The sequence below is a fragment of the Ursus americanus genome, chromosome 11, assembly GCF_024610735.1.
Source record: "Ursus americanus isolate L20-20 chromosome 11, mUrsAme1.1.p, whole genome shotgun sequence".
Classification (NCBI taxonomy): domain Eukaryota; kingdom Metazoa; phylum Chordata; class Mammalia; order Carnivora; family Ursidae; genus Ursus; species Ursus americanus.
The window spans coordinates 39,363,748-39,378,281 of NC_142137.1; the positions used below are offsets into that span (position 1 = coordinate 39,363,748).

At 37.7% G+C, this 14,534-nt stretch overlaps 1 protein-coding gene across 1 annotated transcript in view; it reads left to right on the forward strand.

Annotated features, from left to right (window-relative positions):
* RNF217 (ring finger protein 217) overlaps positions 1-14,534 on the forward strand; it is a 126,995-nt gene that overhangs the window by 70,632 nt on the left and 41,829 nt on the right. The window contains exon 2 of the mRNA XM_045798597.2: positions 7,647-7,880. Coding sequence (XP_045654553.1) covers positions 7,647-7,880 — 234 coding nt within the window. The remainder of the gene's footprint in view (positions 1-7,646; positions 7,881-14,534) is intronic.

A 14,534-nucleotide genomic window follows, 5' to 3' on the forward strand; every position in this document is an offset into this window, starting at 1 on the left:
GTGTATCATGACCACCCATAAGTATTTTACAGTCAGCTTGTAATTTTGAACTTTTTCCTCAAAAAAAAGAGAAAGAAAACTGCGGGAAATTTTATAGATAAAAATGACTGAATTTACATTTCTACCGTATTGGAACTTCCAATTCAAGACCCTGATATATCCCTCCATTCATTTACTTCTTTTTATTTTCTCAAAAATGTTTCAAATATATCTGTGGGGTAGTATTAATCATCTTTTGTTGGGTTTATTAATATTTCATGTTTTTTATATTGCTATAAATGATATTTCTTAAATATTATTTTCACATCACTTGTTACCAGTTATAGAAATACATTTGTTTTTTGTGTAGTTGACCTATTCAGCAAATTTGCTAAATTCACTTTTTAATCCTAATAGTTTATCTGTAGATTATTTTGGGTTTTCTGCATATGTAATTATGCAATCTGCAAGAAATGGAGGATTTTAGATCTTCATTTCTGATTGTTTTATTATCACTTCTCTTCTCTTTTGCATTGGTTATGAGCTCTAGTCAATGCTGAATAATGGTGGCAGTGCATACTTGATCCATTTCCAATCTCAAGAGGAAAGTTTTCAGTATTTCACTATTGAGTGTGATGTTTATTGTAGGTTTTTAAAATAAACACTCTTTATCATTTTAATGAAGAGTTTTCATCTCTTCCCAGTTTGCCAAGATTTTAACATGAATGAATGTTGAATTTGTCAAATACTTTCCTCTTTCTATGGAGATAATCATATGATTTTTCTCCCTTATTAATGTGAGTTATACCAATTGATTTTTTTTTTTAAGATTTTATTTATTTATTTGACAGAGAGAGACAGCCAGCGAGAGAGGGAACACAAGCAGGGGGAGTGGGAGAGGAAGAAGCAGGCTCCTAGTGGAGAAGCCTGATGTGGGGCTCGATCCCAGAACGCCGGGATCACGCCCTGAGCTGAAGGCAGAAGCTCAACGACTGCGCCACCCAGGCGCCCTTATACCAATTGATTTTTGAATGTTAAACTAAACTTGTATTCTTACAATAAACCTTCTTTGATCAGGATATATTACCTTTTTCTTGTATTGTTCAGTTTGGTTTACTAATATTTTGTTTAGGATTTTTGCATCTATGTTTATGAAGAGATTGGTCAGTAATTTTCCTTTCTTGCAATGTCTTTATCAGGTTTTGGTATCAGGATTATGCTGACCTAATAAAACAAGTTGAGCAGTGACCCCTCCCCCCACACCTGTTTCCCCGTACTCTAAGAGTAGTTGTGTAATGTTGGTATTATTTCATCCTTAAATTCTCAGTAGAATTTACCAGCAAGGCACATGGGACTGAAGTTTTCTGTGTAGGAGTATCTTTCTCTGCTCCTTTTTTTTTTTTTTTTAAGATTTTATTTATTTATTTGAGAGAGAGAGAGCACAAGCGGGGAGAGGGGCAGTAGGAGAAGGGGAGGAGAGCAGAAAGAAGCAGGGAGCCTGATGTGAGGCTTGATTCCAGAACCCTAGAATCATGACCTGAGCTGAAGGCAGACGCTTAACCAACTGAGCCACCCAGGCATGCCTCTCCTCTGTTGCTTTTAAGATACTTTTTTGTGTTTGGTACTTGGCACTTGTACTTAGTGTGCCTAAGTGTGTTTTTCTTTGTATTTATCTTGCTTGGGGTTGAGAGAACTTCTGGGATATTTGGCTTGATGTTTTTCATTACTTTTTTTTTTTAATTCAAAGACATCTAGCACAATGCTCTGTAGTTCGCTGTTGAGTAAACAGAAAAGCATATTTATCAGTAAAGCAGCCACTTTCCTATAATCACTGATGATAAAGTCATGCAGAAATCCATGAACCTGAAAATGAATCTGCTTCTATGGTGCTCCACAAAGTCATTAATGCACAGAAAATGCTTAGAACAGTGCTTGGTGGGACGCCTGGTTAGCTCAGTAGGTAGAGCATGGGACTCTTGCTCTCAGGGTTATAAGTTCGAGTTCCATGTTGACTGTAGAGATTACTTAAAAAAAGTAAAATCTTAAAAAAAAAAAAAGAATGGTGTTTGGCACATAGGAGGAGCTATGTTCATCTCATGATTGACTGCTTTTATTGTGGTAGTCTCTTCTCCTTTATCATATTAACACATTCCATTTTTAAGGAAAGAGGAAATTGATATCAAGTGAACAGAAGTAGGGGGCACCCTGTAAACTATTATGACCAACACTTAAAACCAAGATCAAAGTCATTAGCCATACCTTTGATAAATCGAGCTTTGAAGTCCAGTTTTAAACATTCTCTGTCCTTTTCTTTGGATGATTTAATTAATCTGACACTTTTTCAGAGGCTCCTTCTCACCTGTGTCACTGAATTACTTTTGAGTTGTCCCAAGTGGCAAATTAGCCTTTTAGCTTGAATGTTAAGTGAATAGTAGTGTTGCTTGGAGACACTTGGAGATTGTTTTAGCGTTAAGTAATTTTGTCTTACAAAAATAGACATGTTTTTGTACAGAAGAATTGGAGAGCATATTTTTCAGTGATATAAATACTGGTATTAGCATTGAACACAACATAAATTTAAAATATCTTTGTTTGGGGGCACCTGGGTGGTGCAGTTGATTAAGCATCTGACTCTTGATTTCGGCTCAGGTCATGATCTTGGGGTCTTGAGATCGAGCCCCATGTTGGGCTCTGTGCTCAGTGCAGATCTGCTTGAGATTCTTTACCCCTTCCTCCCCCTCCCTCTCTGCTCCTCCCCTACTCTCTCTCTCAATAAATAAATAGTTTTTCAAAAAATAAAATATCTTTGTTTTAAGTATATTAAGCACATAAAAGCCTTGAAACAGAAGTTTGATGACATGTTATTTGAACTATTAAATTGATATCAAAGAATTATTGTCATTTGAGGAGATATTTGGTATCATGTTTATGTATTTTAAAGGACTGATTTTCTTTAGATCCATACTGAAATATTCATGAATGAAATGGCATGATGTTTGCTATTTGTTTCAAAATAATATGGGAGGACCATATGGGTCAGTGCACAGAAGAAACAAGATTGGCCAAGAGTTAATGAGTGTTGATACTGGAGAATGGGTACTTAAGGATTCATAATATCAGTCTGTTTACTTTTGCATATGTTTATGATTACTCTAATAAAATATGTTTTAAACAGTGGGTAAGATATTAAATGAATTCATATCATCAAATCATGAGGTGCTAGAAGAGGCTATCAACACAAATTTGATTGCTATATTCTGAAGTTCCACAAAGGCAAGATTCATAGCTTAGGCTACTTTATATCGTGACCTGTATCTTGTACTTGTAATATTATAGAAGCTAAATGTATGGTTTTTGGATGAATTAATGGACTTTATTCTTGTTGCTATAATAAATTTGTAGTGAATCCTTTTCAGCAAATATCACATATCCATGTAAACTGTATTTTATTAGACGCTTCTCAGTGAGTAACATTGGCTCATCATTGGATTATTCAAGCCAAGATCCTAGAGTTATCTTTGCTTCCTTCCTTTACTTCATTTTCAATGTCTGGTCTATCACCAAACCACATAGGTTCCACTTCCAAAATGTGCCCCATATCTGGCTACTCCTATCACCTAGTTCATCATCCTTCATCGACTGTCTAGAGGGCTGAAACAGTCAGAGGCTACTGGTAAGAAGAAAGTACAATCCTGGTCCTGTCATTCTCTCAGTCTCCACTTTTGTCCTTCTACAGTCCATTCTCCAGGAAGAGCCTGAGTGATGTTTTTAATATCAATCAAGGTATGTCACTCCACCTCATAAAACGAGTCAGTGATTCTTGTTGAATTTAGAATACAATCCATAACTTCCTGTCACAGCCAACAAGGCCTTTGTGCTCTGGCTCACCTGGTGTGCGTCTCAGTCACTCAGTTCTGTTCTGTGAACACAAGCCCATCAGACACTTTGTGCCCTGGGGCCATGTCCTTGCTTCTGTTGCCTGGCGTCTCTTCCCCAGTTTCTCTGCATGGTGGGCACTTTAGTTCCCCGTTCAAGTTCACACCTCCTCAGAGATCCCTTCCCTGATGTGTGGTTCCCTCTAGCACTGACTAGAATCTGCCTGGCTTATTTACTTGTCACACATTTCCTGCAAAGAAGCTCTGTGTCCCTCTCCCCTCGTTTCTCCAGAGTCCACTATGGTGCCTAACTTGTAAAAACCACATTTCATTGAAATGTAAGACATGATCAATTGTAAGATGCAGTATTACTTTATGTGCCACCAAGAAAATAAAAACTGCAAATTAAACTATGGGACACTGCTAAAGATAATAAGACAATCCTGACTTTTGAGATATTAAAATGCTGAAAGCCTATGTCCTTGAATCGGTGAAGTACATGCCTTGTTGAATAAATAAATGAATGTGCTCTGCTTAATCATGATTATTTATTTGGTGGTGATTTTTTTGAGGAACTTATTCTGAGAAAGAAAGATATGCAGAGGCCAAGAGGTTGTAGAGGTCATGAGTAGCGTTTTATTATGAAAAAGGAGATATTGTTAGTATGAAGAACTATGAGTAATTCAAAGAACTGTATGAGTAATTTTTCCAAACTGCCAATTACTAGCTTACCAGCAATGATTCAAATTTTGTAGGTCCTGAGTGGGCCATAATTCTCAGCAAACCCTTTAAGAGACTCAAGCAGTTGTCCTGGAGGTAGATTGAGACCCTATACTTGAAAAGGAAGGATGACAGAAAAGATGGGGACAGTCATAGATTGGGAGAGAGTTGGTAGTGGGAAGATGAGGAACTATGATCATATTGCTTCTCTCTGCTTAATAAAATAGAGATCATTTGGTTCAGTGTGGTGGGGTAGAGATTTTGGAGCTTTCCAAAAGAAGACAAGGTATGGAGTGGGCAAAATGCAGAGTTAGAGAGCGTGAAGAAATTGTGTGTTCTATGGAAATGGATAGGTATGTGGGCAGATTTGAAAAACACTGAGGAAGACAAGGTCCTGTGGTTGGATGTTAGATGGTAGGTAATACCCACTGTGGTGTGGTAATGAACACTCGCTGCTGAAGGAGTAACAAGAGAACTTGCTCCCTTGAGCTGCTTTGGATTGTTCTGGTCCCTAAACTACATTCCATTTCTATAAGACCTGACTATCCCTGGGTGGCTCTGAACTTACTGCTTCCATTGTTATCATTTGTATGGTTAAAATAAATTTATAGGGGAAGGAGGCCAGGTTAAAACATTGACCTGGTAGCAAAAAATTTGGCTCTTATCCCCTAAAGTATGCCGCACCCCAATAAACAAGAATCATTTGAAATGGCCCAAGGGAGCTCCTTCTATGTGGAATGAAAAGAAATTGTTTTTCACTTGCTGAAAACTGGAGTGTTGTTTTTTTTTGTTTTGTTTTGTTTTTTATGAAAACATCCAGACTTTTAGGATGGCTTCCTGCTCTGCCCTCATGCTCTGATCCCAGTTCATCTGTATGCCCTTATCTTCCTATAGTCTGGCTTTGTGGTCCAGTCCTCCTGGTAATCTCTCAGTCCCTCTAAGGCTGTCATCTTTTGGTTAGGATGCATGTACCTTAGGGCAGTATACATTTGATCCAACTAGGAGGTGGAGAAAATACGGAGCACCCCTGCTGTCGTGTGCCTTATTCTCTTACTTCCAAGCCTTTGTTCATGTTGTATCTTCTGTCTGCTTGAAACACCTTACCCTTGTTTGGCTCAGTCCTACTAATCTTAAGATCTCACTTGAAACCTCACTTCTTCCAAGAAGCCTCCTCTGAACCTCGAAATGTGAGGTTACCAAGCCTCCCCCATATCCTCTCTTGACACCCTGCTCTTGCCTGTCAGGCAGACTCACACTCTGTATCATGATTACTTCTTTACTGATGGGCCCTGCAAAGCTTCAGTGCTTAACCCACCTGGATCAGAATGTTAAAAGAGGCTTGGTAAATGTTGACAGAATATTTAAAAAGGAAACATTTATTAATTTTTAAAAAGTTGCAAATGCTTCAGTAACCCAGTTTCTAATAATGCCACACATGTTCTTTCTGCCTGTTTAAATCTTCTGTGGATTTATGTCTTGAGCTATAACTGAAAACAATGTATTATAAAACTTAATTGGGTTTATAATAACATTTCATAACTCTAACAAGTGTAATAATAAAATCTGATGGCAGCTATAAGCAGACATCATAAAAGTAGAAAAATTATTTTGGGCTGATATTTGAAAAGCCTCCCTAGACTGTGTTTGTACAATAATAGTATGAAATTATGCAGCAATTGACACTTTCCGCAGGTTTGATCCTAAGAAGGAGCTTTATCTAAAGCCAGACTTCTTCATTTCATTATCAGTCTGGCTCATGTCCTTTGCTCGTATTAAATGTATCATCCCATGCATCCTTCAGCCTGTGGCTTCTTAACTACCTATCCTCAAGTCTACGCCAGATAAACAGCAAAGTTAAAAGTTACTATGATGTCAGTTGTGTGTTAAATTGCTCTTTGTGGTGATGTTTTTCTTTTCCCAGACAGCATAGCTTTTCCCCATTTCCCCCTCAGTTTTCACGGGGGCTTTTTCTCATTAAGGTCAGTGTGTTTTGCCCTCTCAGAATGTCAGGTTCACCCAAGTGAAAAAGAAACGTTTAGCATTGTTTGCCATTTGGAACTTTCACTGCCTTCCTTTGTGTATTAGGATATGCAAAAAGAGATTATGATGCCATGATATATAAATACGATAAACACTTCTTATTCACAACTTGTGGAAAACATTTATGAAACTCCTTAATTCAAAGTAGTTTATTTTCTTCATCTTTTAAAATTTAGTTGTGTCCACATTTTGTGCTTTAATCTTATGCTATAATCTTTAATGCTAACCTTATCTAGAATCCCAGACCAAATGCTAAATGTAGCATTCTAGTACATCCTTCTCCTCTGTCCTAACCTAACTCTGTGGTCCTGGGAAGAAATTCATTTTATAAATGACCTCAGATGTAGCCAGGTCTCATATGGATTTTTTTAAAAAACCAATGTGATTGGTGTAATTTTCTTACTTGTTCCTGTGATTCTGATGACATAAAAAACTATTATACGTTCATTGCATGAAAGAGTAAGGGAAACTGAGGTTATCATTGCAATATTTTTAAACTAGTAGGTGATATATATATATGTATATATATATATATATACATACACACACACACACGCACACACTTTCAAACCCTTTTTTTCCTTTAAAGTAAAGGTGCTGAGGTACTCTGTAGTAAGGTTGAAAAATCTGAATCACCTTTTCGTCCTAGTGGTTCCTTTGGCTGGCACATTGTCTGAATGCTGTCTTACCCTTCGTTTTCCAAAAGGATGGGATGATAATTTGCTTCTTTGGTGAGCCTATGGCTTAGGTCCATATAAATTCACAAATATGATGACAGAGAATGCTTAAATATGCTGTGAATCATTTCGGAGACTTTATATAGTGGTGAATTATCTTGGTCCTGCCTAATGTAGGTACCAAAGTGATTACCATTTATTATGTTAGAAATCCTGAAAAGTGACGGGTAATCCTTTACTGTAATCATGAAATAAGCAATAATATATGAAAAAAAAAAGAAAGAAAGAAGAGAAAGTTAACCAGCGCTTTTTTTTTTTTTTTTTTTTTTTGTCTCCCATGTGCTCTTTCACACAGGTACAACTTGGCCAAGTAGAAATCAAATGCCCTATCACAGAATGTTTTGAATTCCTGGAAGAAAGAACAATTGTCTTTAATTTAACACATGAAGATTCCATCAAATATAAGTACTTCTTGGAACTTGGCCGTATTGATTCCAGCACCAAGCCATGTCCGCAGTGCAAGCACTTTACAACCTTCAAGAGAAAAGGACATATCCCCACCCCTTCCAGATCAGAAAGCAAATACAAAGTAAGCATGTTCACCAGAGTTGTGGGTTAGATGTCACATGATGCCAAATTAGGCCAACTTGTGGTGGGCATTAAGTGGGCTTCCTTCCCTTACCGAAGTCTAAGGTGAGTATATATTGGCTGTGATACCGAAAATATGTGGTTTGGGGAGGCTGATGATCAGAGAGCACTCTTGAGGATTTAATTAAAGTTTTTCTTTGACTTTAACCATGTTTAAAAATCATTTAGCAGCCTAATTGAATGACTAATCTTTTCAAGTAACTGGCACTGCTATTACTAAATGTTAAGTAAATACTGATCCTTTTTAGTGTAAGCTTGGCTTTTTTTGGTGGACCCAATGTGAATCTCCTCCGGTTCCGTCTATAATAAGTGAAAATAGTATAAAATGCTATTCATTCATGTACAAAATGCCAGTATAAGCTAGACAGTATGCTAAGTTTGGGGGGTTCGGAGGCAAATGTGACATAGTCCTTGCTCCAAAAATGTCTAACGAAGGTGAGAGAGATATCTGTTCTAAAATGACAGTTCAATATGATTAGTCAAACAAACAAACAAGAAGAACCCCACTACACTTGTGCTTTGAGAACACTGATGGAGGAGAAGAGGCTAGGATGTGAGGAAAGACTTCTTGGAGAAGATGCAGTTCTCCAGGCAGATAACAGATAAACATTGGAGAACACGTCAGAGCAAGGAATGAGTTAAGTGCGCAGGCCCTGAGGCTGAGGCAGGCGTGCTGGAAACAAATGCTTGATGGGCTGGTGGGGAGAAAGCCAAGGAGAGCGGCGGGCAGGTATTTAAAAGCAGATCGTGTTGAGTCTTACACTGGGCTCAGAAGTTTGAATTTAACTCTGTAGGCATTACAGAAAGGTCATTCTTGCAGCATGAGTAGAGGAAGTCACAGGAGGGCCAGACTGAAGGCGGGGCAATGAGGGCAGCAAGTGCGGGAGCTAATCCCTGATTCACAGCACCGGCTGTCCATCACCATCACTGGTGCCCCGGGCCCGCCCCTCGACAACTGTCTGGCACATGTTTGAGCGTCCCTGGGTGATGCTGGTGTGCAGCGGAACTGGGAAGCGGGAAGATGATGAGGCCCGCCGTGGCGGTAGTTTTTCATCCTTGTCATTATAGCAGAATGGCAGGAGGAGGTGGTTTCAAAGGCTGTTTGAAGTCCTCTCCATTTAAGGTAAGTCTTTGCCCATGTTCCGGTCTTGGAAGCAGTGGTGGCTATGGTATTCGTTCTGTAGCTTTGAGGGACTGTGGTTTAGCAAGTACTTCCGTCCGCGGGTTGCAATGCTGAGCTAGGGTGGGTTAGTCAAAGCCTCTTAATGAATAACTGGGCTTTGAAATTGCTTGACTCTCATAGTTAATTATTTTATTTACCGTCTTTGTGAAGGCTATAGGCTCGTAACTAGCAGGAAACCTTTTTTTTTCTTCTCTAAAAATACATTTTGGAGGTTGCCAAACTGTATAACTAAAATAATACACTCACAGTGATTTTGAATACTGACTTAATAGCAATAGCATAATTTTATTTGACTCTCTATATTCTTAGGTTAAGTTATTTTTATTCCAATTTTGTGTTGTTGATGTGATCAGAAATGACTAGTTTTAGAAGGATACTTATCCCATAACAGCCTATTTTATTTTTTTTCTAAATTATGTTTGGAATCATTTATATGATTTATTTGTTTATAATATATATAGATAGATAGATACAATTAATACACATTTATAAAATATATGTATATATAAACTCAGACTGTACTATTTAGGAATTTTGGTATTTAAAACATGTACGCATAATTGAGTCAGAGTGGAAATCATTCAAAAATATATTGTTCTTGTGAAATGGGTTAAAAGGTGTAATTTAAGGTGCAATTATAGCTGTAGTAAAATTTTATAAACTTCATTTCATCCCAAATCACCAAATCATTGGCGATGAGCTTTATTTATCAGAATGCACATGTATTGAGAGTATGTAAAATATATAAAAATTAAAAAATATAAGATCCTATATTTATATAATTTTGATTGAACCAAGGGCACCCTGATAACATTTCCCAATGTCAGGCTTCCTCCAATGTCCATCAGTTGGGTTGTAGGTAAGAAGAGATGTAGGGGGCAAATGGATCAAAACCTCAAACCTAGTAAGTTCAGTTTTTTACTTCTGATGAGCAAAGGAGAGGGAAATTTGCTTTGGGGACAGGAGAAATTCAACACAAAATAAACGTTGTTGATCATAAACAGTTGAAATCCTTGGTAATGGGTGAGGGATGAAAATCTCAATATAGAGTAAAACTATTAAACAGCTTTCAAGAAAAATATAATTACCACAAAATTTGGGGATGATTACTGTTATTACTCATCTTTATTCTTATAAAAGAGAAGATCTCTAACAGAAAAGGTAAATAGTCCCCCTGTTTTATATAGTACAAAGTTCTAGGGATAATTCACACAATTCTTGAAGCAAAGATTTTTACTCTTTAATATAATGTTTATATAGCATTTTTCATCATTAAACTCTAAGCTCTTATGTTAACATTAACTGCTTGATTTACGTGTCCATACCTGTCTGAATATTATAAGTAAGGAGAGCTCAGACATGGCTGCTTCAGCAAACCAACTGTGACTTTCATGATTATAGTATAGCACCCTACATTGAGACTATGATCTTTGTTCTTTGTGGTAAATCAATGGCTGTTTCTCAGGTTTGCTCTATTTTTAAAAATTCTGTTTCCCCAATAACAGAACCCACTTCCAAATGGTGTAGTTCATCATAACTTTAAGAGTATTGAATTGAAGTATTTGAATGTAATGAATTGAGTCATAACACAATAGAAACAAACAAACAAAAAAGATTACTACTAATGTCTTACGTGTCTGAGCAATTTAAAATCTCTTTATAATATTGTTTACAGCCTAAATGGGTTTTGTATCTATTGATGAAACCCTTGTAATGTATATTTCAATATTACTCTTTTTGTGTCATTGAATTATAATGTTGTGATCCAAGATACCACTCCTTGAATGCTTATTATGATTTCTGTCAATTCAGAAGCACTTAAATAGAAGGTTAAAATTGTTGTTTTATAGCAGGAAATACCTTTGGATACATCTCACATGAAATTGGAAATCTAAAATATCATATGTGGGGATTTCATTTAAATAGGTTTGTAACTATCACTTGTTAATTTGTTTTTGTATTTTGCAAGTGAAAAGGGGGTAAACAGAATATATCAACAAGCAGGAAGAAGAACTCCTAGGTGCCAGTACATCCTTCCAAGCCCTCACTCAGCTGATCTCCCTTCTGACAGAAGTTTGAGTACCCAGAGCTTTTCATTATGTTCTGAACTCCATTAAACTACTACTGTATCAAATAGAACTAGTATATTCCTGAATGGAGAGATTTACATTGAGACAACCTTCCCTTTGTGCAAATCCAGTCTTTCTCAGAAGTATTTGTCTCCTCGTTCCTGCAACTCTTGTCATGAGGCCAAAATATTTTACCATTCCATTTCTTCAACATTAATTTCAAATACGATAAAAAATCTAATTTCTAACCAAAACAGTCCCTAGAATGTATTAATCCAACTGCATATCAGTACAGAGAACACATTAGCAATGGGAAAATGAAAATGCTAAAGTTGTGGCTTTAATGGTGCTTGTGTGATGCCTGGTGACAGACACATCCCCAGCACCTGAGTTTTTCTCCATAGCAACTATCATCTGGGATTTTATGGTGTTATTGTCTGGTTATTTGCTTAAAGTCTCTCCCACTGGTCTCTAGGAGGCCAGGTCCAGGCTTGCTCACTGCTGAGAAGCTGTGTCAAGCTCTGTGTCTGATAGACTGCGCTCTCAAATTGTATTTGTTGGAGGAACTAATAAATGGGTCAATGCATATATAATAATAATGTGTACTGTAGTAAATGCGGGCAGAAAATGCTGAGAGCACTGGGAGAAGAAAGGACAGGAGAGATTGGAAAGGCTTCAATAAGAGTAAACTAAGCTTTGAAATGTTCAATTTGCCAAGCTGGAAAAGGTGGGTCAGAGCACTGGCTTCCAACTATATTTAAACTCAGTCTGCCAAATATGAGCTCTGCCCCTGTAAGTACAGTTTTCACATGTTTTACTGGGGTTAGTAATAGTGACTGTCAGAAAGGCAGAGTAAGGATTAAACAGGGCCACACATGTAAAGTACTTAGCATGTCTGACACATCCTAAGTGCTCAACACTTGCTAGAAATTATTATGTTTGTTCTCATTATTAGGCAGGGGCCATAGAATGAGCAACCCTGGGTTATGGGGAAGGAGATAGAGGAGTCAAGAACAAGACGGGGGCGGGGGGCTCCTGGGTGGCACAGCGGTTAAGCATCTGCCTTCGGCTCAGGGCACGATCCCGGCGTTACGGGATCGAGCCCCACTTCAGGCTCCTCCTCTATGAGCCTGCTTCTTCCTCTCCCACTCCCCCTGCTTGTGTTCCCTCTCTCGCTGGCTGTCTCTCTCTCTGTCGAATAAATAAATAAAATCTTTTAAAAAAAAAAAAAAAGAACAAGACAGGTGGAATAAAAGATTGGGTGACTGATGGATGGTGGGAACAAAGGAGGGATGTTATTGACTATGTCTTCAAGAACAGGCTTGGGGAGTGAAAAAAAAATGGTTTGAAATGTATTGATGATGTTAAGTTCGAAGACCCTTTGGGGCTTCAAAGAGATCTCTAAAAAGTGGATCTTATGAGGAGGGATCTGATGGCAAGCATTAATATTTGAGGAGACTGAAGCAGGGGAGGGTGACTGAATTCATGGAAATGGATAAGCCATGTTCTGAGAGGTAAAGAAAGTGATAGTTTTTCATGAAAAGGAGGAGAGAATTACAAATGATAAAATGTAGTCATTTTATGCCTTAGGAGTTGTACTGAGATGGGGCAGTTCTTGGTTTCCTTCCTGTTTCCCAGTATAGAACAAGAAAGGGTCCCCATTTTCATACTGTTTTGGACTAAGTTGAAGGTCATGCATAAATAAACGCAGGGAATGTGTTAGAGGTCATTTTCTTTATGGTTTCCTTGAGGCGAAACTAATATAAACCCCACTCTCCCCACAAATAATAAACAGAGCCTTGAAAATTCACAGAATGGTGCTTTGATTCATTGTAAGGTGAAGAAAAAAACCAGTAAAATGTCCTGGGGAAACTCCCTCTATGTTCTTACCTTATATAGTTAGCAGGTTTTTTCCCCCCTCTCTTAATTATTAAACCCTCTGGGTAGAAATCACATTTGATAAAACTGCAAATACATTATTTCCTTGTGTGATAAGAGAACTTTTCTAAGGTCTTTAAAATCAAATCAATGGATTTCTTGTTCCTAATTAATGTACTTTAAAATGTGCTTAAGTGGAAGGCTGGAATTCTGGTAATACTCAATTTACCCCCTTCCTGTGTCTATTACTCAATCCTCTCTGACCTGTCCTGTACTCCAGAAAGTTGCCTCTTTGAACTGCTTTTCCAGACTCCCTTCCGTCTCGATTCCTATTTGGGTTCAGCCAGCTGTTGCCATTGGCAGGAGGCAAAAGGGTGCAAGGAGAGAATAGTAGATGCATTACTTCCTCACTCCCTTCCTAATTCAGTACAAAACTCAGGCAGTAGCTGTTTCCCTTTAGGACTGTACCTCCCGCTAGGTAGGAGGTACCTCCCCCATATTTCTAATTCTCACTGGGCTGCAAAAACCTCTTTCCTCCTTTGTCTCTTTGGCCCTAAGAGTGACAGTGGCTTCCCACTATTTCTGCTTCTGGGGCCCCGCCAATCCTTTGTTCAGATCCCAGATGCACATCTTCAGTTGTGCCTCCAGTAAACAATTTTCATTTATATCAATCAATCAATCAATATGCCTAAGCTTTCTTTTGGTAAAAATAATTTGAGAATTTTTTCCCATGTGTAAAATGTTTAGTGGTTTCCTATGAAAGTGTGGCTAGCATGCTGCATTGCTCTTTGGTTTATCCCTGACATCATCTAAGTTGACAGTGTTTACAAATTGAAAATCAGATTGCATGAGCCCTGCAAGATCAGTTCATCCTATGACACACACCAATTTCTCTTGGCATTAATGCATCATTAATGTTAGAGGCTATAGAAAACAAGTGTAGCTTCTAAAGTGATTGTTGCTAGCATAGATTTGGGAGGGAGATAAAGATGAAGTTGTCTAGCCTGGTTTAAAGAAGCCAGCTTAAACAAAGGGTGTGTTATATACGCTAACTTTGAAAAAATGTGTAATACCCAGCTATGATGCAGATCTACTAAGTTTTATTAGGATGCATCTGTCTCTCTAGTTACTAATGATGTGCTTTGCTAAAGTTGTTCTTTGTTTCCTTTACTGACGCATAAATTAGCCATAATATTTTATGGAGTCTTTACTTGAACTTCTAACAACAAAGACCAAGTAATAGAATTCATTTAGTATCTTAACCTACATCTGACGTTTAAAAAAAACACTACAATAATTGTAATAATCAAGGCTCATAGCTATCAAAAATTCACCTACAATGGGATTGAAAACTGTTGGTTTTTTTTGCTTCACCACATCATCCCTTGGGTCTTCAGCACACGAGAAAAGTTGAAGAATCATTTCTCCCTAATGACATGCTGAAGAATGGGTAAAAGTAAGCCAA